Source organism: Zootermopsis nevadensis, unplaced genomic scaffold (assembly GCF_977971745.1).
Source record: "Zootermopsis nevadensis isolate Lab colony 2312 unplaced genomic scaffold, Znev_1.0 Znev_ptg000001l, whole genome shotgun sequence".
NCBI classification, from domain to species: Eukaryota; Metazoa; Arthropoda; class Insecta; order Blattodea; family Termopsidae; genus Zootermopsis; species Zootermopsis nevadensis.
In genome coordinates, this window is record NW_028259133.1 from 13,128,591 (window position 1) to 13,156,572 (window position 27,982).

Sequence of the window (27,982 nt, forward strand, 5' to 3'; positions counted from 1 at the left end):
AGAACTGAGGTTTATAATCTGCAAATTCCAAGGCAATTTACGAATTTACTCCATTGCATTACGCACCGGTGCTTCGTACATTCATCGCTGTTGCTTATGTGAGATTAAAGGCGTGGCAACAATGTAGTTTTATACATTAACAAACGGGGGCCTGTGTTTCTATTGTTGTATCCTTGGTTGTTACAGACAATGACAGGTGTGATGGTGATGATATGAGATTCTGTAGTGCAGTAAAACTTGGTCCTATATCCCGCTGTGAAGACGCCATGTTCTGTGTAGGATATCAGGAAGACAAAAGCTTGGGTTGAAACCATAAACATAAAATGTACGGGAGAGAGCATCATACAGGGGTAGGAAAATGTTTTTGAGATAAAACTTTATTCTAAACAGAGTATCACTGGATATTCCAGGCAAAAATAAGAGTAGCACACAAAAGAGATAGTGAAATAAACTGAGAGACGGAAAAAGGCAAGTGTCGGGTAACTCTTTGTATTTGGTGTGCAAATTTGTATGTTTACCTCAATTCTTTTTAGGTTCGTACACGGTGGTCTAGCGGTTAGAACGCTGGCCTTGTAATCCTGGGGTCTCGGGTTCGATTCCCGGCGGTGCCCGAATTTATAACTTGTGTTGGGCAAGGCCGTGGTCTAGGCAACACGGAGTTTTCCTCCGTGGCATCCCAACAATTACTCCATTCACACACAGAAGAAGGCAATGGCAAACCACTTCTGGATCATCTGCCAAGAACGTATATGAACAGGTCCATATGGACCTGTCGTCAGACAGAACACTAAATAATAATAAATTTAATTAAAGCAGAATGAGTGAGGCGGGTGGTGTAGCACGGTTTTAAGGCAATGATGAATGTAAATGAAATTCGAAATCCATGATACCTCTTGGTTGACCTAAGTGTAGATCAACGATAGTAAAACAACGAACAGGACTAGTCTAAATCCACGTTGGAGAACGCCACGACCCTAACCAATACATTTTGCCTGATTAGAATTCGTGAAAATACTTAACAGTCACACGCACTACGTTGGTTGGCAAATCTAGATATAAGGAGAATTCGAAAAATCTGCTGTTGCAAATATTTTATGGCAGAGCTTGCTAACGTGAAGGGTGTTTCAGAGAACTATAAATGCGAATGTTGAGGAATATTCGTTGCAGATTTATATCTGTTTACGTGAAATGGTGCCAGATTTATTTGTATCTTTAGAATAATGATTTATTCAAGTAGTCCAGACAAAAAAAAACCCACAAAATTATGAAGGGAATGAAATATGCACACAAAAATAGCAACATTATTTATAACTGGAATATCCTCTTGTGGTAATTTCATGATTATAATTTCTCCCAATTTGTAATTGTTTGTGTGTAGTCACAGCTACTAACAGCTACGTTAAATAACCCACAAACGAACTTACTATAAGGAAAATATTGCATTATTTTCTTACACACATTTAGCCTTACATAATAATGCGTTCTTACTATTGTAAACACTATTTCAAGTTTAAATCAAATTTAAGTAAAGAAATTTGTTAATACAGTCTTATATTCTCCATGTTTAGACAGTTTCAGGCATTTTTAGATTCCACTTATTATTCACTTTTGAAGTCAATGTTCCTGAATATGCATTCTTAATTTATTTAACCTTGATGTTCTGATACTGAAGCAATACAATACGTAATCAAACCCAGTAGACCGTCAGATATAATATTACATCATGTTCGAAACAAGATTGGCACAATTACGCATTGCATACGTTGAGTTTCATAGTGGAACTAAAAAGAAAGTAAAACATGGAGATATTTGTCTCTGGGTTGTCGCGCTGTGTAGTCTGGCAGAAGAAAACCGACGTTTCAGAGGTCCCTGCTGCCTCCATCACCAGGGCGATAAGTCGTCACAGAAAACAGAATTCAGCAGAAGCTAATCTCTTAGAACCTGAATTCTCATCAAGATAAAGCAACATACTTAATAAATTTAACTTAATTTTATATAGCCTTATCCTAACATGTTTATCCTGTCAGTTGTATCAGTGATGTATATTAGTTATTTAAACTGGGCTTAAGATAATAATTGATAAAGTGCACAACACGATACGGTAGGCTAAGATTTAAAGTTCGTTATGCATCCTGCTTTCAGATTATTTCAATGTAAAGCGAAATGTATTGTATTGTGGTGCAAATATCAAGTGTATTTAACAGTTTCAAGTTAAATAAAGTTGGTCGCTTTTCGGATTCCTTAGCTATAAAATACAATCTTTAGAATTTCTTGTAAAATGTAAATTTAAAAATGTGTTATCCGATATGTCAATGTATCTGTATCCCAGAAGTATAACTGATTAACGAACTCCACGTAGCAGAGTCCTTCTTGGGAACCTGACAGTTTGATAGCTGGTGAAAACGTTCAATGCCTTACATAAACCTCGTAAGTTCAGCCCACCACTGTGCCTTATTCTGAGCTAGTTGTATACAATTCACATCTTTGCCCGATATTTTTTTAAGATCTACTTTAATATTATCCTCCCAACTACACCTATATCCTCAAATGGTCTCTTATATTCGGTTTTAAAAGTAATATGCGTGCGTCTCCTTTCCCATGCGTGCTACATGTCCTGATCTTCTCAATCCCCTTAATATTATCGTACAAATATTTAATTAAGAGTAAAATTATTAAGACTGTCATTTTGTAATTATCACCATTCTTCTGTTAGTCTAATTCCGTCATTTGAGGTCCAAATAATTTCCGCAGCACAGTGTTATCAAACATCCTCAATTTATTTTCTTTCTTTATGGCGAGGGACCAATTTTAAGACTCATACAAAATAACATTCTTTATGTGAATACAAGTAGGTGCATTAGAAAGTATTTCTCGGATACATTGATACTCTTGAAGTTATACAAATGATTTAGATTAATATTTGAATAATATCAGGAATACTGTTTCAGAACACACTGTGGAAGTCCTCGTTTCCCCTTTCATCGTGAAATTCTGCTGTTGGTAGCTCTACTGCAGAAGGAAGGAATCCTTAGAGCTAAAGAAAAAGAATATAAAGAAACATATTTTATTTTTAGAAGCAGAAATGTATATTCTAAGTAGCATAAAGACTTGGAAGCCAAGGGAGAAAATTAACATTCTCCTATCTCTCTCACACTTTAAAGCTCACACTTGGTATTTCTTTAAAATTAATCTACAATCTTCAGAAATGAAAGATAACTAAGAAAATAAATTTAGAAGCCATCATGTCAAGTCTAAAGGAAAACAAAAAAAAATAATTTGCGAAATAAAAGGAATGACACGCTGTTCGTAGTGCAGAAGTATGGCTTCAAGACTTCCTTTTAGGGTGAAACACGCGGTGGAGTATTATAATTGCATTATTAGGTGTTCTTTACGCTCTAGCGTGAGCGTGAAACACCTTATGACCCCGTTATATCTGTCTTTCGCGTTAATCCTAGAAGGAATGCAACCTGCATGACCGGGACAGCTCCCGTGGGTCTTTGCCACCGACGCTGGAATAGGTAGTTTTGTGGACTGCACTCCATGGGGACAGTCCTAGGTAAAGGCCCCCACGCCTAGTCCCAACCAGGAATTTTAACTCCTGACGCGTTACCACTCACTTGGTAACTAATCTGAAACGCATCTGTTCATTTAGTGTTCTTGACCCTACTCTGTCTTTTATAATTTACTTCCTCAAATAAAGAAATTGCTGTCTCTTTCAGAATAGTTTAATTAAATAGATATTTTGGTGAACCGTTTTTAATGCGATAAATGGGGCTTGTAATTTTGAACTGCGAAAATCAAATCATGTGATTATACAGCTGTAGTCGTATACAAAACGGAACAGAAAACCTCTGAAAGTGTATCATGCTTAACATTTGGATGTACTGTCAGTCATTGAATTCCCTGTAAATTACGTTTATTGGCTAGAGGAACATTACTTCAAGCCATTCCATTGCAGTCTGTACGTAATAGTTACCATTCGTCATTGATACAATTTAGCTTTCTGATGGAAACCGAAAGTTTATTTTTCCTAAAAAAAGTTTTCTAGGGTGTGTAAACCATTCCATTCCCTAAAAAATAAAAGAGGAATGGAGCTCAGGGTGAACTCATAGGGGTGAAACACCTGGGGGGGGGGTAAAAGCCACCCCCTTTTCGTTCTTCCCGTGCTTATTGAAGTTATAAATTTCGCCACCAGATCCAGTTCTTTCCTTCCGAGGTTCGTCTGTCGGTTCTGTTGCACGGTATTACAAAATAAGGTACACAATAGACACCTCAAGTTATTAAGATGAAGGCAAAGAAGTCCTAAAAAATAATTTTACCCATTGACATTCGAGATTCTCATGGCGACGAGTATGAAGATGGCTGTTTCTGGGATGACATGCCATGTAGTCTTGTTGGTAATGATCCATGTTTCATTGGTACTCATCACCATGACGATGAAGGCAGCATGCCCCTCTGAATCATTGGTGTAGCATTTCGTAAGCCACCCATATTTAGCGTTGCTTGTGTTCAAGATAGAAATTGAGCAAAATGTACGTTTGTAATAAGAGTTATGTTTCCATATTAATGTTGGTCCCACGACGTGAAAAGCAGATTCATAATAGACCTGTCAATAAGCAGAAAACCTGTTCTTTAAAACTGTTAATAGCTGATACTAACACGTTACGTATTTGGATTTTCTTGTGGAAAGATAGGAAATGCACAAACCTACATTTTTCTATAATATAAACTTCTTTTGTATTTACACCCTTTTGTCAGATCTATTTGTTAGGCGATCGTACATGCCTTTATGTAGTGCATAAAGTGATCTATGTAAACACGTTTTATTGCTTGGAAAATGCATAACGCACAAAAGAATCATTATGAGGCACTAGGAGGTAACAGGCCTAAGTTTAAATGGATAATAATTTTAGGCAGTGCACTAATTTCCATGGGTCTGAATACAGAGTGTGTATAAATTTGTGCTTGTTTGCTGTAGTAAACACCATTCTCCATCATCTCTAAAAGGTTCCTGTTTTGGTTGCCTATCTTCCAAACACATTTTTAATTACGAACAATGCAATAAAAATGCCAATTCTGTATGAAATCACATTTTGTATAAGTCCTCACTCCCAGTTAAAAGCTCCTGTCTCCGGTAAGAATTTTGTGATTGCTCTCACCATCACTCTCTGTAAACATCGGAATGGAAATCTTGGACATGCAACAAGAGAAATTGACTAAGGAAAAGAGACGTTGAAGGAAATTTTTAAAATGTAAAATAAATCATGGAGCCCTAGACCACAGTTTAATTTATGTTGGTCTACCGAACTACATTAAGCGAAAAAGTCTACATTTCTCACCAATGTACATGATTCCTGCAAGGAGGACATTGCATTTTGTCTATTTAATATGTGAAAGGGACACAAATTATATTTCTTAGCCCAGTGCTTGTGGCAAAGGATCCATTATCCTTGGCGCTGTCACGTATCAAATACTTGACCTCTGTGTGGCCTCTCTCGTCTCTCCAAGCTGGTAATTATCAGTCCATACACTCCCGCTGCCTGCTCCATACAGCAGTGGAGCTTATTTTTAGTTCAGTTCACAGATTGTAACTGCAGGAAGAAGTGTGGTTGGAACTCTGTCGCTTTTCGCGTTATATTCTCCTTCGACAACATTCTGAAGTGAGTTCACTTGTTCACATGATACAAACGCTTGTGTTGTAATTCCTTGTGCGATGTTCTGTTTTGCGTTCATTGGTTTTAAGTGTCGAGTTTTATGAAGTTTTATTTCCTTACGGAATCAGCCGGGACAGACCAACCAATTTGGTGAATGGTTACGGGCTGGACGGCCTTGATTCGGTTACTCTGGGGCCCATCTAGCGCCGATCCAGTGGATTCGGTTTGGGAAGTGCGAAGCTGATGATTCATCTTAATCAAGTGCCAAGATTAAGAATGTGTGGAGCTATACCTCCACTACAGCCTAGGGTTTCGTGGCGAGGTGCTTCGTTAAACCGTAGTGGTGGAGTGTTTGCCTCTTACTTGTAACATATTAACAATTACGCATTGTTTTACCAGAAAACGTTAATGGAAAAAAGGATCACTTTTATTTGTACTGTGAAACTCCGGTTTTCTGTGTACCTGGAATCGATGCCCTGATTTATTTCGTAATTTATCTTTTCTTTCTTCTTGGAAATAAAACAACCCTTGTAGCTTCGAAGCAAAAGACTCAAAAATTTAGACTTAAAAGTTGTAATGCTTAAAGTGCTCCGTCTAAATAAGATTTAAAAATCTTTGCAATTTATGCAATTTTAAGACTATAACAGACGATATTTTTAGAAACTAATAGCCATCTGGTGACGCATTTCTCGCCTTCTATAGATCTTTAGGATTCTTGACCGTTTTCAAAAGTCGTGGCCCGACCTCTCAGATGAATCGAATCCACAGTCTCGCTGATAATCGATAATTTTACTTATCTCACAAGTTACTGTGAAACTCCGTTGGTACTGTTGATTACACTGTGTTTAAATGTACAATAAAACCTAAATCCGGCTGAGATTCGAACCTGTCACTTCAGTGCTGGTGCGCTAATCCGCTCGGTGAATCCGTTGACGAGAAATTCATGGGCTACTGTGGGTCTATGTATTTTTAAAAATTGAAGTCTTTATTTGACTTACCATCTATTATAATAACTACATCAAATTTGCTAGGACTATCTGCTTAGAAAGTCTACTTTATGCTATAGACTAAGAAAGTGCGTTAATCTGTCCGGATCTGTTAAAAACACCTATCACCACTTGTTACCTTAGAAAGTTTTTTATAATGTCAAAACCAAATAGTACATTTATTTGTCTCACAACTCGAAACTAAGATTCCCCAAAACAGCACATAAAACTGTTAGAATTTGCTTTACCAGTGAAATGTATACCAAATTAACATCAACCATTATCGTCACCAGGATCACCACGAAGTAATATTATTTGATTAGCTAGCCTGTTTAACCTATATATACGTATCTGCTTAGCGTATTGACTTCAACTGTTCTTGTACTGTGCTTTCTAAGCATATCAGAACGATTATTTTTAACGATGAAATTAATCTTCTCAATTAACCATCCATGCATAGTAATTAATATAGCCTGCTAAGTCTTCTTATGTAGTGACCATTTGCAATGTAACTACACCGCGCAGTCCTTGAGAAACTAGTAGTCATTCAACTAATTTAATATTCTCCGTCTTTTATGCAGCACGAAGTTTCATTAACATGTTTACAAGATCCCGCCAATGGACCTTGCCCTTAGCCAGTTTAATATATTTCATATCATCACACACCATCTCTTTCATATATCTCATTTCATAAGGGCATACAAGGACAATTAACGTGTTGCCAGTTCTCAAGAATTTTACCAACGATTATTCAGAACGAATTACAAGTAACGTGGCGTTGGTAATGTGCCTCACCGTGTATAATGAATAAATGTCGGAAAAATCTTTTTATTTTAATGTGGAACAGGGCTTGAAGTAACTGATAATCTGGCAGAAAATGTTCAACTTTCTTTCTAAATATCGCGGAAGTGAAGTCGTTCCTGTATAAATTATTAATGTTAGATTAGCACTGCCTCAGTCACGTAAAAGAAAAGTCTCGATTACCAACACTAACCAGTGAATTGTTCACTTGGACATACCCTATAGTTCGCGACTGTAATCTTGAGACTTGCGGAGTGAGGAAGTGGACTTCCTGCGTTCCTGGCAAGTCTCAAGATTACGGTCGCGTGCTCTACCAGTGTCAGTTGACGTATGGAAATTGTGGTCGATGTATCGTGTATACGGTGTTGTTCTTTTTTATTGAAACATGGATATCAAGTGAAATCTGTTTGTGTGCAGTGAATTTAATTGCCTTAAAGGCGACCAATGTTACGCAATGGGAATATTCCCGAGTGTACGCACACATGATATTAAAATACACTGTTCGGTTCGCAACAGTTGAACGACCAATCGCTGGAACAAGTGTAGGCGGATGAGAGAATTTGGACTGGTGCCACGAGGGGCAAAGGAGATGTGGCAGCAGTTTGTTTTGATTTGCATGGAGGTTTATCTGACTTTCCATACAGCAGTGTCTATTGCTTTTATAAACTGCAGTAATCACCACCAAAGAAGTAATACCACGGAATGTGTCACCTATTTTATTTAGGTAAAGCCAAGACTCTGTAAAAGCTTACGTTTATTCGCTACAGTGTATCGTATCGGAAGTATAAATCAATAGTATGATGTTCAGTGTGTACGTTCAACCTGTATAGATTCCATCGACCTTAAATTTTCCAGAAAAAGGCCCAATCTCAAATCTTCTCTCCGTAACCATGTTTGTAATTTTCAAAATCGACCAAATTAGGAAGGTGTCCTCTTTGGAGTACAAATTTGATCATAGTTGTATTAATTATGGATACTTTAGATGGTGAGGTGGCAAGGTTTTTGAACTCTGCAACCAATTCAAATTCCAAAGGCGTTCTTTACGCTACATCAAGGGCGATGACGTGAGCAGAGCAACCAAGTGAGTAAGAGATAAAAGGGCATGAAAGACGTGGTGTCCAAGGTCAACCAATAGGAAGCCTGCATGAAATTTAACCGAATGAATACTAACAGAAACGACTATCATCAGTTGATCATGCTCCTATCAGCTGTTTGATGCCTGGAAATATCAGTATCACGAGATAAGGGTTCATACCATATCTGTGAAACAACTCCTTTTTTAGTCTTTATCAAACATGAACTTATTATGTTTGTTGATCTGTCGCGCCTCGCTGGCCTCAGTGAAGTTCTCATTTAAATATTTGCCTCAGCGTTTTATTTAACGGCTTCTTATCAACTGAATATGCTACGTATAGTCAAATGGCACGCGGCCTATTTTAATTTATTATTCCGATACGCAGCTAGAGGAACGTATGGAAACCAAGAAAAGTATCAGGATGGACTTCTTTGGGGTGATATTCGAAACAGGGATATCCCAAGTGCAAAGCAGGTGACCTAAGCAGTGTACTTCAGAGTTCGATTCTCCAGGGCAAAATATCTGCTTGCAAAGTCTGACCCACGGATTGTATGAGGATTCTAGTAGGCCTGTAGGCCTTGGGCAGATAAAGGATAAACACATCCATAGGAAAGCTCTTATTTACAAATCGCCGATTTCAACCTCAGAAATCAATTTAGAAGAACGAAATAAGTGATATTTAAAATATAGTGGGGAAGGAGTAGTGATTCCAGTAAGCAGGCCTATTAGTGGTTCTTTAGTTTTTAATGACAATATAAAAGAATAACCCGTGTTGTTTTTTCTTATACTTAAAAATATATACCGAAATAGGTCCCATCCTTTTATGTGTCGAAAACAGTATCCTTGTATGTATCCACGATAAAAAATTAAGTTGTGAAATATCAGGACTTCATGAAGCGTGTTATTTTAAAGTCGCTTTCGCAACTAAAATTTAAAAAGAAACGTAGATAGTAAGTAGTCTTCTGGGACATAAAGCCATGTAGTTTTACCGACGTTTCGTGTCTTTAATTTTACGGTAAGCCTCACACGTGTGTTGTATTTTGTCGTTTGTTTGCACGAGTCTCATATCTTCTCAGGTACTGGAGATGCTACGATTTCTCCGAATCGCGGGAAGTTGTCTGCACAGTACAGGAGAGTCGCTGGCGGTGAAGAGCTGTTGCGGTGGTAGGAAGCCCGCGATCTCAAACGCTGTACCACATGGCGGAGCTAGGAATGTGACGGGTAAGAGCGACACAGTGAGTTTCTTGCTTCCAGGACAGCTAATGAAATATGAATGCTGACCATCTGACGTTAGAATCCATGAAAGTTGCTCTACTATACCGAGACCACAGGAAAAGTCCCATTGGGGGGGGGGGGGGGAGACCTCGAAAATCTTCTTGTTAGTGAAGTTTATCACTTCCAAAATTCATTCCTCCGGTGAACAGACTGGATAGACGGGGTAGGACACAAGGGAGTAGTCTTGGAAAGGAAAAGCATAAATCAGCAAGGGTAATGTGCAGAGTATCGAAACATAAAATCTTTTACCGCGGGTGGTTGTCAGGACGCTTGCAGTCGGAAAGGAAGTTACGACAGCTTGCACTGGAAAAAGAACTAGTAGTTCTTCTGTTGTTTTAAACACTCTTTTGTGACTTAGATAGTTATGGGAGGAAAATGGATTTCTGGAACCCCGAAGTTACTTCGTAAAAAACTATTATAGGACTATTTATAAAGAATTATGACATGCAAAGACTATGCAGGGACGATTGAAAATTTTAAGACGTATTTAAAGAACCTTATTGCTAGGATATGAGGTTCTCAAGGCGGCAAATATGAAGATGGCTGTCTTCTGGGTTATAGCGTCGTGTATGGTGCGCTGATGGTGTAGGCAGCAAATACTTCTGAAACGTCGGTAAACTTCTACCAGACTACACGGAGCTACAGCCCAAAGGACAACGATCTTCATAATCCTCTGATCTTTTGAAAATTAATTTTTGTTTCCAATTTTTTTAACATTCTGCAACATAGGGACCTTGTCTACCGAATGAATAGCAACAGTGACATTTGTATTGATGTACAAAAATAGATGTGCAGACCAATTAACCGTAATGCATTACTTGTTTATGATTTGTTTCATTTTTAGATTTCCAACAATTTAACATCTACAGAACTCTGTCGGAGAGGAAGGAGTCCCACTCCTGGAAATGCATTCTGTCAAATAAGGGCACGCCGAGGCCAGTGACTGGGCTGATTAGGTCTTACTCCGCCCCAGCTGCTGAACCTCGGAAGACAAGTCTTTATGACTTCCACGTTGACTTGAACGGGAAGATGGTGCCGTTCGGAGGTTACTTGCTGCCGGTAATAATTTATACCCGGAAAACAACGTATCTTTTAATCTCGTAGACATTAATAATCTGTTTGTATCTGAAACTATTTTCACACTCAAATAAGGATGCGGGCTATAGTTACGCAGTAAAATGGACTTCCATGTGATAACAAATAAAATGACAAGCTCAAGTCAGTATTCCATATTCTCCCATCCGATTTGTTTCGCAGCTTTCAAAATATTTGTAATACTATATTTTATTTCAGATGGTTGTTTTGTTTCACTGACGTTCCACCATGTTTATGAATATGGAGTATCGACAATCAGACTGTAAGATTTTGTGCAGACGAAAATAAATAGGGTTTTAAAGCGTTTTATTACTTTAAGTTAGAGTTGGAAAATAGTGAGTGAGGGCGTGCTTTATCATGTTGAAAAAACTCGCTGCTTAAATTTATCCTCAAAATATAAGCAGCCAAATTCAGGCTGAAGATCGAAATATCTGAACACTGCAGTTTGGCTTCACAGGCCGTCATATTTGAATGTACATATAGTTGAGCGATTGTACAGACAGACATCACTTCTTGGTTTAACTCATCGTTAGGACTATTTACTCACGCCAGTAGTAACAAAATGTTGGTCAAACTAATGTGTGAGCCAGTGGTTCATCTAGAACGAATTGATAATTAAGATAATTCAGCACAAATGTGTGTCAAAGCGCCAATATAAACCGACAAAGCTGAACATAGACGTAAATTATTTATGATATCGTCTTTGTAACCCTCTGGGTATAGTAGTCACTGGACTAGAGTTTAGACGAGCTGAAGATTTAATTAATGTTTGCTGATGATTTTGGGTTTGTGTCAGGTGAGTTACGGTGCCGAGGGCATTGCGACCTCCCACATCCACACTCGGAAACACTGCTCGGTCTTCGATGTGTCGCACATGATGCAGACCGAAGTGCGCGGTCGAGACAGGATTGCCTTCCTCGAAGGCGTCACGACAGCCGACCTGATCAACATGGCCGATAACACTGCCACACTGTCCATCTTTACCGACCCCCTCACAGGCGGCATACTTGATGATCTCATTATCACGAAGACGACGCTTGGGTACTACTACCTAGTGTCGAATGCGTCTAGAAGGTCCCACGACCAGAAACTTTTGAAAGAAGCTCAGGTGAAACGAACATATTTTTGTTTTGTAAAATGCGGAATGTTTTATTGACCAGAACGTTATTGAAATTTCTATGAGGACCATAAATTGATAACAAGATACAGTATTTTATATTACTTTTTGTATGTAATTTGCATTTTTGCTGGTCACAGTGGCCACGCGATCTGGGGCTTGGGTAAGTAAGTGATGCATACACACATGTGGATACAATTTTAGAACTAAGTGAGGAGAGGATTATAATTTTTGTATGTGTTTATTAATTTTGTATTACAAATGTTGAAAGTAGCATGCCTTGATGTACAAGAAACTTACAATGAACTAGTTGCTGTAATTTTTAGTTATTTCTAACATGATTTTCTCAAGTATTTTTTCGGTGTAGCTGAGTTATTTTTTAAATACAGGAATGAAACGTAGGGGAACATTTCCGGTATTGTGACGAAATGGGTTTGAATTCCATTGCCGGGGGCAGAGAAGGATATTGTAAAAACCGTAAAGCAGGTTTGTCTTTAGTAGAAATGAGATTCAAATTTCGATCAGACTGTCGGGTACTTTGACCGACCTTTCTGAGATTCACTCTGTTTCTGCCGGTACGAGCCCATTAATTAGACCTCAACCGCCGCTCTCTGTTTTCCCATTTACATTGATAACGTTCAATTTATGTAGCTGAAATATCGGTGCTAAACACGTAAGAATCAATAAATATACAGTCAAAGATTTACATGAAAAACACCCATACACGTCAATCGGAAATTTTTCTCAAACATGCTTTACAGTGCGAAATTAATTTGCTCTTGAAATACAAATAATGTTTTCGTCGATAATAATAGTACTTAAAAGTGTTTATATTTGGCGTTAAAATGGCTGTGTTAATTTATTTTGAAGAAAGGTACCAATGTTGATTGGCAATTATATTCCCAAATTCTGTTTTTAATTTGTTTTTCGGCAATTTGTAATAATAAATGTTATCGGCCCGATAGACGCCTCGCTGTTTAATACGATTACAGAGCGTGTAAAAAGCACCCATTTGAACTCCACGCAATACATGGATTGTTTCAGGCTGCGATGCGAGCTAAAGGTAAAGACGTAGAACTTCGTTTTCTGGACCCAGACGAGCGGGCTTTGCTGGCAGTGCAAGGTCCGGACACGGCCAAGGTCCTGCAGCCTTTAACTGACGTCGACCTCAGCCACCTCTACTTCATGGAAAGTACTCTGGCTACAGTGGCAGGAGTTAGTGGCTGTCGCATCACGCGTTGTGGTTACACTGGCGAAGATGGAGTTGAGATATCGATACCTGCTGACCAGGCCGTCAAGGTAGCCGAACTGCTGCTTGCTTCGGAGGTGGCACCAGTAAAACCAGCTGGGCTAGGAGCAAGAGATTCGCTCAGGTAAATGACAAACATTTGAGTTCGGTGAAGGGTCTTCTCATACGTTAATATTCATGACATTTTAGTTTCCAAAATATTTTAAAGAACGAACGCGTTTTCTGAGTCAGATGACTTTTGCCGCTCAAGCGCCTTTATTCAACCACCTTCAATGTACGTTGTCCTATTACCACGATACCTTCACAAATAAAATAACAAAAATATTTATAAGATATATCTCTTCTGGGCTGTTCTGCCGTGTAGTCTGGTAGGAGTTTGTAGATGTTTCATAAGTGCTTACTGAGTAAGACCTGATAATGGAGGCAGCTAGCACCTCCGAAACGTCGGTAAACTTCCACCAGTCTGCCCAGTGCAACAACCCATATTGGCCGCCTTGAGAAATCTTATCTCAAACTGCCAAGACTCTTGGACCCACAAGTTTGACTCTGTACAGGAAGAGGTAACTGTGTTCTACGTATTTTAGCATTCAGCAGCTGTTGTATAAAGCTTGCATAGTACTTTTATAGGTTTCGTTTGGATCTCAACATAAAACTGCGAATCGATTTCTTAAACATTGTCAAAAGTCTAAGTTTTGTAATGGTGGTGTGGTGTGTTTTGGACCAGAGGCATTCTTATGCGTATGATCTGCAGGTTAGAGGCTGGCATGTGTCTCTATGGGAACGACATTGATCACACAATAACGCCTGTGGAAGCAGGACTTTCCTGGTTAGTGGCTAAGCGACGTAGAACAACAGCTGACTTCCCAGGAGCCACTGTGATCACAGATCAACTTCGAGACGGACCGAAAAGGAAACGGGTTGGACTGACGTCGAGAGGTCCCTCGGCCAGGGCAGGAGCCGCTGTGCTTGATCTGACGGATACGTCAGACGATGACATCGTCGGCTACGTTACTAGCGGCTGTCCGTCTCCATCACTGGGGGGAAACATAGCAATGGGGTATGTGAGAAGCGAGTTGGCGAAGTCGGGCACAAAAGTACTGCTCAGAGTTCGTGACAAACGTGTCGAAGCAACAGTGTGTAAACTTCCTTTTGTGACTTCGAAGTATTACGTGAGGCAAGACAAGTAACTCGTCAGAACAGTTGTTATGAATCTTAAAAGCTACGCTGGAGGCTAGCTAGTAGGGCCTTTACAGAGTAGGCTCAAGAAAGACAATAAAAATAAATATATCAGAATAAAATTAAGTGATTAAAATATTATGAGAGGTAAGACTGTTAAACTAATTGGCTGCAATAGAATCGAAAATGAAGACAGGTGATGGGTCTCAAAAGTAATGCAACTCGAAGTTTAAAGACAAATATTTTGTTAGTGTGAAGGGAAATTTCAATTTGCCTTGTCCAGCTGCAACCCTGTTATTCCAGCAAGTGGGTCGTTTGAGTTTCCAACTCGTTCAGTTGTATTTGTAACAAGCATGATGCCGTTTTCAACATGGCGGAATGTTATTTGCTGAATATTATTTTCGAACGCAGTCGTATAAAGCGGTTAAGCAGATACGTGAGGTACACCTGCCTGGTGCTTCTGTGCCAAGTCAACCGTTTATCGACTTGTTATCTAACGACTCCATTCAATCTTCGCATATTTTCTATGAATATGTGGAAACGTGTTGAGTTATATCTGCAATGGGGCGAGGTAAACTTTTATCTCATGTTGTAATTGTGGGATTACAATTTCACTAAGTAAATATAATCTGTGTAATGAACATGACATTAACTTTGAGTTGCGTGACATTTGGAAGACGCCATATGACATGAAAATTTGCAGTAAAATACAGATCATTGACACTGAGAGGTTAGGGACTTCTGTAGGAAATATGGAGAGTTAACTACATCTAGAGAATTAAAACAGATATTTAATCATAATCTTGGATAATTCATTACAATGATGAATGATGATTATACGTAAAGGAATTTGTCAAGGTTTCCATAGTAAACAGATCATTCCATTCACTAAAGTTAAGTGTAGGCTAACGAAGCTAGCATCTGCATTTTGAGTAAACCCCGATTAAAGCAATTAATACAGATTGTTATTGATTCATTCATGTAATTTTTGTATCATTAGCGAGTGAAAATCTTTCTCGTTAAGTGATTTGCTTCATGTCTTAGTTTAGTACTAATCAATTAAGCACGGCATTTGGTCGCTAAGACAGACCACAGATAAACTTTTGTTTAGGGTATCCGTGCTGGTGTTCTGGGTAGTAACGTCGTGTGGACTTGTAGACAGATTCTAACGTTTCAGAGGCCCATACTGCCTCCATCTTCAGGACCAACATCGTGGTCACTGTCACATTATTCGGTACGAAATTACGAATTGTGGAACCTGCAAAGAAGCAGTTTTTGTACGCTTTATGTTCCGTCTTCATTAATATTCCTTTCTTTTAATTGTCTTTCCTTCCTCCCTTTATTTCTTGGTCTTTGTTTTCCTTGCATTTTGATCTGTTTATTTATTTCCTCCTTTTGTAAGTTTATGAGCATTGTTTGATGTCATTGTTGTATAAGTTTTGTTGCGTTAAAATGTCTAATGGGCTATAATCAACCGTCGGAGAAATTTGATCCTGCTTAACACAAATCCTACATGGTCTGGAACCCGGATATCCGTTCTTGAGGAAATTTGTGTGTTATATCTTCTTCTAACTGCGCTCCATACGCGACTTTAAATTTTGAACAGCGTCTCTGGTTACACTGTACACGAGCAGAAATGATTCATGAGGAGCCCTGCCTTCTGGAAAGTTCCACTACAACGACGGAGAATGCTTTGTTTGGGGAAAACCGTGTAATTCGCTGTCAGTTGCTCAAGAGGAGAATTTTAATTTCACGCAGGGTACGCAAGATACCCTTTTAGAATTGAAATCATGTTGATATGGAAACGGCGTTCAATTTGCATACAAATATAGAGTCTCGAATGATTTCCTGGGGTTTGCTGCGTGTTTGCATTTAAGATGATTTGATCTATTCAGGGCGTGTTCTCGTAGAAGACATTTCTAGTACTTTTTTGAGTGGGTTGGGGGGGGGGGGGTTACGATACAACCGCTGAAATCGTAACCACAAAACTGAAAAGATTTATCTACTTCTATTATGCTATTACGTTGAATGCTTCAGCTGATTCTAAATCTGAAATTCTCCGTTCATCTGTTCCCGTTCACTCACCCGCTTTTCTGCTATGGGGAAGGTAAATAATCCGCTCAGAGACGGAATGAAGCGGCCGAACAGTCTCGTTCAGAAACTTGAGCTAACGGGTTTAATTCACCAACTGTGACAGAGCTTGTTCGTGCAAGATACGGTAAAAGCCAAAGAATTCTACTTTGGGCTTTGGATAATGACTATTTTAATTTCTGTATCGATTTTCGCTTTATTTAACAACTGTTTTTCAAGTGTTTAATTTATGTAGCATTGAGAATTAGGGTGATATGTGAATGATGGATTAGAAAGGATACATATTTGGAAGGAAACTATGGTGGAATGTTCTAATGTACGTTACGAGGAAAATGGTTTAGAATCGAATGGGGTACATCGGCTTCTGATGGTGTTAGTTTGTTGGGTGAAAATACACATACCATAAAAACACAGTTCTATTAGATGCGAGTATTAAAGTTGGCCTAGAAGTAAACACAGAGGAAACTATATTTAGTAGCCTATAGCCTACCTTCGGGATGAGACGGTAAATTGTAGTTCAGTGTCACGTAAGCGAATTTTGACCTGCGTTCAGAATAAGAATGATTGGCTCACGGTTCCAGTGTCTTATGTAAGGTTTATTTTACTTATAATGGTAAAAATAATCCCTGAATTTGGCTGCCTTTCGTCTTGTAATTCATTTTAGTCATAACTGTCGATAGGTAGTACTATCGATAATGTCGACAATGGCAATCCAAGTGCGGAGCAGCTGGAATAGTAGCACTGTGCTGCCTCTCCTGGTATCGGAGTAAACTTAACCTCTTGTATCGGGTAGATCAAGTGTAAGTAATAAGTTCTTCCGAGCTACGTCTTAAATCAAATGGGCAGTTCTCGTTGCTGTTTTCATGGTATGTTTTCACCAGTGCAGTGGTATCTCGATGTTTTTGTCGTCCTGACAACATAAGGAAGTCTGTGGAAGAAACATGTTGTGAGTATTTTCTTAAATAGTATAACATATTTTAATGGAGGATTTAATTTAGGTAAAATGGCTTTGGTGTTAAGAATTTAGTTCAATTAATGTTTCAGCAATGTTAATCGTGCTGAAAACCACCCAAAATATGAAGATGTTTTATAGCTCTGTGACAAATATTACATACATTCATTTTTAGGAAGAGTTGTCTTGTAGGAACTTTAACAGAGTTTCTGTGTAGACTTTAACCACGAAATCAGTGTGGGTGAACTACGTCAGTGTTAGAACTCCCTTGGGTTAATGCACTGATTTTACTCTCACTGTACTTCAGTAGCCCCATCAGATTTGTTTGAGGCTGCAGATGTTCTCATCAGTAACTTGTTTGCTACAGTATCCGGTTCAATTATATTGTCTGCAGACAACGTTCCTGTTTTACCAGCTTCTATCAACGTAAGCGGTATATAGCGTGTGCAGATGAAGAGTGGTTATGTTTTTGGCTGCGTATTTATATTTTTACCCAGTTTTCTTTCATAGCTTCAAGTAACCTGACCGCAGAAGCACTGGCAATGAAATTGTTTTGATTCTGGCTTCTCTGTATTACGTAAGTTAACTAGATATCATTGAACTGTATTATTAGTTCGTACTGCGTCTTGTTGAGCTTCCACGTTTCAGGATCGTTGGGTTTTGTCAGTTTGTAAGCTTCGACCACATTCATTAGTGTAGATGTGGAGCTACATATACCTAGTCGAAGTGTTTGTGTGTTTTGAACAACATATAGCGTAGTCTGTACCGTTATCAAACTGAATTGACTTAGTCCCTTCAAGTACTTTTATTGAGTATCGTACAAAATAAACGAATTTAATTAGTTTTATAAACAACAAATACAGCAAACTCCATATATTATTAAAATGTGTGATGAAGCATATGTAACAACATATATTTGTTACAAAAGTGGAGTTTTATTTCAGTATTGAATATCCACGTCCTTAACAATTTAACGAACATACGGTTTACTTATTTCGATGTGTGATGCCCGTGTTCAGATGAAACAAAATTGGTTTTCTATGTAATAACTATACTGCTACAAAACTTAAAGAATCTAAAATCAGTTAAACAGTGAAAATTTAAATTTTAATACGAATCTTAACTGTATGTGCCTCAGTTACAATTCCACAACGGCCAGAATATTCGTTATAGCTCAAATAGCTGAGTTACGAACGCCATGGTACTCCATCGTGAGGGCGATGAGTGATATTCAGTTTTAATGAAAATATTTTTGGAGATTTTAGGTTCTCACGCCTGCGAGTATAAAGATGATTGTCTTCTGGGTTGTTGCGCCGTGTACTATGGTTGAAGTTTACCGACGTTTCAGAGGTCTGACCAAAGGTTGAGTGACAAAGTATTTACACATTTCAAACAACTTGCTGACAGTTCCTGGCGTGCTTCACTATATACGTAATTTATCTGCATTAGAGACTATTTGCAGTCAGGCTCAACAGATGATATTACAGAAGTACCGAACGAAAGCAAAAATTGCCCGCAATATATTAAGTTAATCGTTCCTTTCTGGTGTGCTATTATAAACCGAGAATATCAGCGATCGCAATACATCAACAGTGATTGATGTTAGCGGTTCTGATATTTCTATTGTAACTGCGAGACTCGGCGAGTCTTGCATTACGTGTGTAATTTCTGAATCAGTACAAAAAGTTGGTCTACCAAGTTCATTAATGGGAATCAAACGCTGCGGTAGAACTGTACATAGTGGTTTTGAGTGGACTTCGCTCGTACATGTGCAAATATTCAGCGTCTGCAAAATTGTTATATCGGACGGGATAGATAAGTCACTCAGCGTCGCTGTGGGCGGATTGGTTGGGGTTTAATTTTCTGCAGAGGTGGGTTGTGTTTCACGTCTCATTTTCTCATTTTTATTTCTTTTGATGAAAATATACTTTTTCATAGTAACGAAATCTTTATAAATTGTATAAATTCAAGGTAATTGATCGATTATCCGTCTCTTTTGTAGCTTGAATACCTTGTAACTTGTAGCTAAAAATAGTGCGTGTAATCGGAAATAAAGTTTTTAAATTAAACCTCCGTTATATTTCAAACAAACAATGCTGCTTATAAAAATATATGGAGAGAAATATTTTAGAACGGTTTCATTTTAACATTAACGTTAATGCCTACAAGTCCCAATCAGATTTTTCGACTAAATATTGATATGAATTTCTCATTTCTCTCATGCATGCTACATGTCACGCTCATTTAATTATCTCTGATTTAATTGCCGTAATAATACGTATATAGCAAAGAAGTTCTGAAAAATAAATATTAAGATGATGACAAGACCTGGCTGAATCTGTCCCGATGTGAATGATGAAACACGTTTCCTGTCTGATTTACGACATTGCGTTACAAAGTGAAGCACCAATCGTATGAACTTACAGAGCAATTCTGATGCCCGTTCCATCATTTACATAATTAAAATCAGTAAACTTAAAACGTGCCAGAAGTCAGTGTTTCACTTAACTTCCTAAATCTTGTTACTGAGTCAGAAAATCGGTTCCCGAACAGGATTAACTAGAGTTTGTGTGATTTTCCTTATTCTATTCATCAGTCTGGTTAATGACTAATAACTTTATGTTAACATTCGCCCCCTCATTCCACATGAGTACACTTAATATCAAGAAAATCTCTGTTTTGAATGTAGTTATCCAGTAAATCATACACCTTTATTAACAACAGACAAGACATATGAACACTTATGTTAACCCGTTGATATCGAAGCTCGCCTAAATGATATGTAAAATCTCAATCCGTACCTGAAAGAAAACGCAAACATTACAAACTCTACTCGTTAATGGAGTTCACGCAGAATGCAATATGAAACTGATAAATGAGAGTACAAATTAAAGACGACAGTGTTCTGGGTTATTAGCGCCTTGTAGTATCGAACAAGTTGCCCGACGTTTCAGAGGTGCATACTCCTTCCTCAAAATCTGGAATTATTCAATTACTCTTCAGACCGCGTTCCTGATATGTCTCAGATGTTTGTAGAAGGGTAATGAGCACACTCGGAATGTATTTACTAGAAGCAGTAAGATCATGCCAAACATGTGCTATAAAAGAAATTAACAATGTCATTACATCGGTATATTTTAACTTTGTAGGAATTTGAGGTTTTGTCCGCGGTGAGTCTGAAGATGGTTGTTTTTTTATTTTAGTTTATTTGAAGATGATTTCTGGTCAGGAACGGATGTATTTCCTAGTGTAATAGTAGGCCCTTATGAATAATAGTTATGCAGTAATAATCATAAATAAATCAAACCAATATTATTGTAGATAACTAGGTATGACATTTCCTTACATTTTAATACACCTTTAAAATAAATTATTCTCATTCTGCGGCCGTAGTGTCTTCATTCATTATAAATTCACTATATTTGTTGAAGTTAAACTAAACTCAGAAACTTTCTCATTCGTTTGGAAGGTATGAAGTGCGACGTTGCATAAATAATAATAGGAATTTTGTCACCAGCTTCATCGCCAGTCCCTGACTTCGAGTAAAAAAAAACAAGCGAGCTGAGAAACGCGAGAATTGCGCTAACTTTTCTCCTAGAAATTTTAAGTTAACTCTTGGAATGTTAAAGAAGTTCCCTGTCTGCATAAATGTATAATAGGCATAATACGATGTCGGATCTAGAACAATATCTACTCATGATGATGCTGATGATAATAAGATTCTTTACTCCCTTTACTTCACAAAAGTAAGTGCAAACTACAACCTGCATTTTTACCACTAATGAATGCAAAATAGTGTGAAGTAATTAGTAATATATGTTATCGTATCCTAGCCTTTTCTATGCCAAAGTAAAATCAGTCGTCTACCTTAAATTATTTTATTTTGTCTAGAACAGGGGTTTCCAACCTTTTCCAGACCGAGGGCCAAATATATATTCTTATTCTTTCGCCCTACGGATATTGAAGAGGACAGTTTATTGAAACTGTTGCATTTATTAAACATGTTACCAATGTACTACTATAAATAGGTTCAGATATCAATAAACAAGTGAAATTTACTCGCTTTTGTTTAAGTAATCTTTCAGTATAAGACTTAATTTCTGCTATTCGGATGCATCCCTCGTGTTTCTCATCGGTACGACGGGTTATATTTCTTGATTTGGCGTTCTTAGCTGAAGAGTTATCTATAGCGGAAAGTTACTGCCTAATGCTGACAGCTGATAACAATAAAACATTCATTATCGTGCGGGCTGATACAGTAGATAAGTTATAAAAATACGTGCGGTCCTTAGAAAGTACAGTTGATAATCGCGGTTGAGAAGCCATGCTCTGAAATAAAGAGTTAAGAAAGTAGTGCATTGCATAGAGAATGGAAATAATGTAATATCAATACATTCTGGTACAGGCTTATTAACCACAAATTCCACACCACGGATGCATTTTATAACAAGTGAAATGTGAATTAACTAAATTTCCTTAGTAAAATCCTAACGTTCAACGATAACTTTAAAACCCGTAGTTGGTCACCATTCTGGACCAGTTCTAACCACTTCCCATTTTAACAGCATGTCTTCTAAGATCCGTAATAATTTGTTTACTCTCCTCTCTTCTTCTTCGTCTTGCAAATGCATTTCTTTCAAGCGATCTAGCAAAGCATCTCCACCTCTTTAACCACTTTCCAGAATACTAGACGTGGAATTTATTATGCTGATTGTTGCATAGTACGCAAGTCCATTCTTGTGAAATATTCTAATTGCCTAATTACTTTATTGTTATTATGTCTAAATCAATTTCTGTATGTGGGATTTGAGGTTTTCACGGTGGTAAAGGCGACGTTGTTGGTATTCTGGGTTTTAATGAGACGTGAACTTCTAAGACGCAGTGTGATTATCCGAAACGTCAGTATTCATGTGGAAATAATATGATTTTATGCCCACAACCCAGACGACCAACATGGAAGTTACTTCAAGAAAAGTACCTTTTTCTTTAAACAGCGATTCGCCGGAATGGTGAGCAACTGGAATTTATTTTTATAGTTTAAATGCGTCATGTTTGTGTTTTAAAATTCAAATATATAATATAATTCAAGTTTATACACAAACTTTAAATTGTTGATGTTAAAATTTAAAATTAATATTGATATTTTGCGCTATTCATCGTTATTACGATGTTACAGTATTGCGCTTTATACTACTACATGTTTCAATGCATAGCATCATCTTCAGGTTTTTTTTATCTTTAAAACTACTCTATATTTTTAATGCAGGTTTTCATTTATTTTATTTGTTTTGTAGATTATTATAGTAGGTGTTCCATTGATCTTCATATTATTTGCATCTTATGTTTTGTTTTTCATTATTCAAGAGTAATAATAAAAAACAAAACATAAGATGCAAATAATATGAAGATCAATGGAACACCTACTATAATAATCTACAAAACAAATAAAATAAATGAAAACCTGCATTAAAAATATAGAGTAGTTTTAAAGATAAAAAAACCTGAAGATGATGCTATGCATTGAAACATGTAGTAGTATAAAGCGCAATACTGTAACATCGGAATAACGATGAATAGCGCAAAATATCAATATTAATTTTAAATTTTAACATCAACAATTTAAAGTTTGTGTATAGACTTGAATTATGTTATATAATTGGAATTTATTTATTATTAATGTAATGAAGGAACCATAACCGGCTAATTAAATGACGCAGGCTCCTATGGAGTACTGAGAGTTCTAAGCTTATCAGAGAAGTCCTTTTTACAGATTAGTGTCATATTAATGAAGGCCTACCGTCTTAGGCCCCTATCATAGACCATACAGAACTGGATGTCACTGGAGCATTTAACAAATATTAAATGTGAGATTGTGGCGAACGATTCGGAATTATTACGGTCTGCGTTCGTATTATAACTTGTTAGAGGTAGTTTTACTTAAGGACGAGAACTGTCGAAGTGGTTGACATAGGCTACATTTTCATTAATTCGTGTCATGGGTTTAATCATCGGCTTATATTCTCATATTTATTTATTTATTTAGTGTTCTGTCTGACGACAGGTCCATATGAACAGGATCCTTCCATCCTTTTCTCGGACTGGGACCTGTTCATATACGTTCTTGGCAGATGATCCAGAAGTGGTTTGCCATTGCCTTCTTCTGTGTGTGAATGGAGTAATTGTTGGGATGCCACGGAGAAACCGGGGAAGCCCCCCGAGGAAAACTCCGTGTTGCCTAGACCACGGCCTTGCCCAACACAAGTTATAAATTCGGGCACCGCAGGGAATCGAATTTATAACTTATATTATATTCTCATATACTTAATATTATTAAAATTTGAGGCCTCGAAGGTGAGATTTATGATGGTCAAAATGAAGCAATGTTTTCTCTGAGTACTCCCTTGGTAATCATTCCATCATTGTTTCATACTCAGCTATTACCACCCCACGACGTGTGCGATAGCCCTGACCAAGCAGCACGTTATCATACCCTCGGTTCTAGGTTAGGGGGACTCCATCTCTGACCCCTGACTTCATTAGTCTCATAATAAGGTAGTTTATTGACTTACAGGTCTATAAAACACGTTATATTACTTCATATACGAATAAAGACAAAACAATAATTTCAAATATATTTCCAATTTATTCGTAATGAGCAGTTATTTCGTAACGAGTACTTCGTATTCTTTGAATGGTATTTCCAATCCATCGTATGGGATGTAGCAGACACGATGGCTTGGATGCACCTGCAAATGAAGAAAAGCGATTATATTACGGGGACTGCAACTTTGGAATTCTAGGAGCAAATTTTGGAAATGTAGTTAAATAAAAGCAGTAAATGTAAAACATAGAAGCAGTCCTTACAAGTGACAGGAATATTTTATAACAACAAAACTATAGTAAAATAATATCAGTTATAACAAAATAAATAAATAACAACACCACGAACAGCAGAGCAATGGAAAGCAACAAGACTGTGGGAGAATTATCTTTGTTCTACATCCAGATATTGTGGGGTTACGCATGCGCACATCACTTGCCTACCGGGCTGCCTATGTCACAGTTTACTAAACTTTGGCGGACGGAAAATATTCTATTATTTATGTCATCGTTTTCATGTTGCGTGCTCCAAAATCACGTCCATCGTACAGTCAGAGTTCTCCACGGCCATATCTCAATCTCGGTGAGGATAAAAACATTTTGTCTCCTTTAGTCAGATGATTTCTCTGCAGAAACAAGAAACTCAAACTTTTTGAAGACACGTAACACGTGTGTGTACCTTTCCTGGGGTGAGTGTGCCGTCGTGGGAAACGCGGCCCACGTACAGTCGCTCTCCGTTCTTGGTGCAGCCGACATGTAGGGCGTTTGGCGGGACTCTCCCGTCTCTCGCGGTCTTCCATAATGACTCTACGTTGCATAGTACCTGCAACACGTGTAAACCATCCACAGTTTAGAAAGCATTTACACTTTGGCTTCATTAATAAATACGCGTTGTTTAAATTTGAATATGGTGATAAATGTTAACAGGAAAAAGTGATTATTATATTTGGAGTCTACCCAAGTGCCTGGTCAGAAATGAAGGCCCTAAGATTAGACCGAGGGTATGATAATGTGCTGATTGGCTAGGTCTATCGCACACCATGTGGGGCGATATTAGATGCGTACAGAGCAATGGTCGAACGGCGGATATTAACGGGGGTCGAACGGCATTTACCTCATAATGCGTAACCAGATACTCTTTGCCGTCATAGGAGAAGTACGCTCTTCCGTGTTTGGGAGCAATTTTGACTGGCATCATTTCGGTCTTATATAAAGCCCGTCCAACGAAGAGAGGACCCCCGTCTTTGTCATAACCTGCATGAACAGCCCCCTCTGGCACGGACCCATTTTGCGTTGCGACCCAGCGGACACCTGGAAAAGAGTACGGACCAAATTTAATTCGTTTCAATAGGCTTTTGATTGCTCAGACTTTTTAACATCAAACGACGAAACTGTATTCGAAGGTGACTGTCTTCTAGGAAGTTGCGAGGTGTAGTGTGATGGAAATTGACCAATGTTTCGGAGGTGCTTGCTGTCTCCATCATAAGGGCAATCGACATTTATCATTACTTTTTATTAAATACATTGTCGTCTGATTTTAGGGCGATTGCTGTGATGGTGGAGGCAGTAAAACCCTCTGAAACGTTGTCATAAGTTACGGAATTTTATTAAAGCCTTCTGTGCACAGAGAAATCAAAGAAGGCAATATATTAATTAAAATCTCATATTTTTTGTAAAAAGTCGAACCCTTTCGTTCATTTACCTCAGAGACATATTTTCTGGATTCACGGGTTTTACGTGTTATCCCACTCTGTGTTTTAACACTCAATAACACTGACACAGGAGGTGCATGTAGCATGCATTGGATAAATACAATTAAAAAACTTGTTGGGAAAACTGACGGAAAACACCTCTTGGAAGATATAGACGTAGATGAGAGGATACTGAAATTAAAGTTACATCAGTAGGATGTGATGGTGTGCACTGGATTCAACTGAGTCTGGTTATGGTCCAATGGGGAGCTTTGTGAACACCGGGTTTCATAAAGGCGTGAATTTTCTTGATCAGCGGCATGATTACAAATTTCTGAAAAAGGACTTCGTCCCATGGCATTAGTATTCACAGAGTGCATGGAATATGTAAGAATACAAATGAAATTTGTCGCATGATTTGCGAGGACTGTTTTACAGTATGAACTATAGTCGGCGCAGTAGTTTTTGGTCGGTGGAGAAGCTGGCGAACGGGCCTACTCTGTATTTCTGAGGTGGCACGGTTAACGTATTTCTTTTGTTTGGGCGTTCAGTCCGATAAGCTCCTCGGTGCAGTCAGCATTATACTATCTCACAAGTGACTCGCTCCTAGCCTTCCCCTTGAAAATTCCACCGGATAAAAACTACTGTGCCGACTATACTATGTCGTTGATTCTTGGTGTTCACCTTCTACGTCACATTCACACAATCTCTTCACACTAATATGGTCATCATCAAATTCAATTCCCTGGTTTTATGTCATTGCAGTGAGGATAGTATTATCTCCTCCCGATGTCGAGAAATAATGATAACACTGTATTAAAACGTTTTATATTAGTTAAAAAGTTAAAATTTCAAAGATGTTAAAGAGTTTTTTAAAAATGTTTGTTAAAATATCTCTGCAGAGCTTGTTGACTTCCGATGTGTTTCCTCCGTAAACAGATTTCTTTTATTTACTAGATGTGATATGTATATATGTGTATATGATCTGCACTGCACTGACATAATACCAGGGAAGTGAACGTGTTGATGGTTACATTGGATCGAAACGTTTATTGAATCGACAGTGAACAAACAGATCGTGTGAAAAGTAACGCACAAAGGAGAAACCAAGAATCAATACAACACACCCTGAAGCTACACTACATAATTTATGGTTATTACAATGTCTCAGGCCTTCGATTCTGTATCTGTTGCCAGTTTATAAGTGTGCGTTACGTAATGTTGCTGTACTTACCAGACATTGTGCTTTTCTCACTATGAGTGCAAGGTAAAAGACGCTTGACGGTACAGAATTGGCTCGTGTCGTTGTCAGAAATGATGGCTGAGTCAGAGTTCTGCTCTTTGCGAGTGACCAATCAGCGCATTTACGTCTGCTGATAAACAGCTACACCCCAGTCTGATAATAAACCGTGTGATAGAAGCATGGTCAGCCGCACTGCGTTGTTGCCAGTTCTTACCTGTACTTTGAGTACAGTGTTATAACTAATGTTAGGATGCTCATGACCAAAAAACCCGAGAAATATGGATGCAAATATGCCCCAAAAATAGCGAAATATGACCTAATTTGGTATGAATAAATATTCGCTAAAATTTAAAAAAAGCGTTTTGTATTTCAATCATGTTATTTATTTACATATGCATGTACAATTATTACATTACTTGATTTGTTAGCAATTTTAATCAAAAACTCAGTTGCTTTTAAGTTGTAAATGCCTCGTTTTGGATCAGCATCATATTACGATAATTGCATTTAAGTATGGACCTGAATGCCCCACTGTACCTTTTCCATGATTCTTGAATTTATATTCATATCATTTGAACGAAGTTTAGTGATCCTCATTAAAGTTCGTAACTGAACAGAATGGAGTATTTGTGTTCTAGGTTAACCGCTGTCAGTCTGTCTGTCTTTCTATTTAACCCAATAAACCAGCGGTATTATATGTATCATCTATTTCAACATTCATTAAATGTAAATTGTAACCAAATAATTTTTAATGAGTTTCGCATGATTTTCAAAATAAGTAATATTATATTGCTAAACATCTTTAACTCTTAACTCTGGAGTCAATTATGACAAATTTCTGAAACCACGAATTTAAGTTACGTTTCAGTTTAGTTGGCTTTTATAACCTAACGAGAGATGCGATAACTCTGACCAAGCAGCACGTTATCATACCCTCAGTTCTAGGTTAGGGGGACTCCATCTCTGACCCCTGACTT

The 27,982-nt window shown here is 37.9% G+C and overlaps 2 protein-coding genes across 4 annotated transcripts in view; one reads left to right on the forward strand and one right to left on the reverse strand.

Moving 5' to 3' along the window:
• Positions 1 to 15,390, forward strand: part of LOC110829520 (aminomethyltransferase, mitochondrial) — an 88,952-nt gene extending 73,562 nt beyond the window's left edge. The window contains exons 1-7 of one of the 3 annotated variants that reach the window (XM_087347301.1): positions 5,570 to 5,660; positions 7,958 to 8,165; positions 9,593 to 9,737; positions 10,636 to 10,850; positions 11,683 to 11,994; positions 13,048 to 13,376; positions 14,004 to 15,390. In XM_087347301.1, the coding sequence (XP_087203427.1) occupies positions 9,602 to 9,737; positions 10,636 to 10,850; positions 11,683 to 11,994; positions 13,048 to 13,376; positions 14,004 to 14,439 (1,428 nt within the window). In that variant the 5' untranslated portion in view covers positions 5,570 to 5,660; positions 7,958 to 8,165; positions 9,593 to 9,601 and the 3' untranslated portion in view covers positions 14,440 to 15,390. Of the gene's footprint in view, positions 1 to 5,520; positions 5,661 to 7,957; positions 8,166 to 9,592; positions 9,738 to 10,635; positions 10,851 to 11,682; positions 11,995 to 13,047; positions 13,377 to 14,003 lie in introns of those variants that run through there. The other 2 variants (XM_022063278.2, XM_087347298.1) reach the window with 2 other exon arrangements.
• An 8,621-nt stretch (positions 15,391 to 24,011) lies between these two features.
• LOC147875207 (pfs47 receptor-like) lies at positions 24,012 to 27,281 on the reverse strand. The gene is made up of 4 exons (XM_087343065.1): positions 26,997 to 27,281; positions 25,186 to 25,382; positions 24,751 to 24,894; positions 24,012 to 24,217 (listed from the first exon to the last, which is right to left on the reverse strand). The coding sequence occupies exons 1-4, from the start codon at positions 27,001 to 27,003 to the stop codon at positions 24,131 to 24,133; spliced, it is 435 nt and encodes a 144-aa protein (XP_087199191.1). The 5' UTR covers positions 27,004 to 27,281; the 3' UTR covers positions 24,012 to 24,130.
• Between the last annotated feature and the right edge of the window lie 701 nt (positions 27,282 to 27,982).

Excerpts from the sequence above, each read along its gene's own strand:
- LOC147875207 (XM_087343065.1), bottom strand. Across the intron at positions 24,895-25,185 it reads ATCTGGTTACGCATTATGAG|GTACTATGCAACGTAGAGTC; the intron begins GTAAATGCCGTT and ends CACGTGTTGCAG. Across the intron at positions 24,218-24,750 it reads GCACACTCACCCCAGGAAAG|GTGCATCCAAGCCATCGTGT; the intron begins GTACACACACGT and ends CTTCATTTGCAG.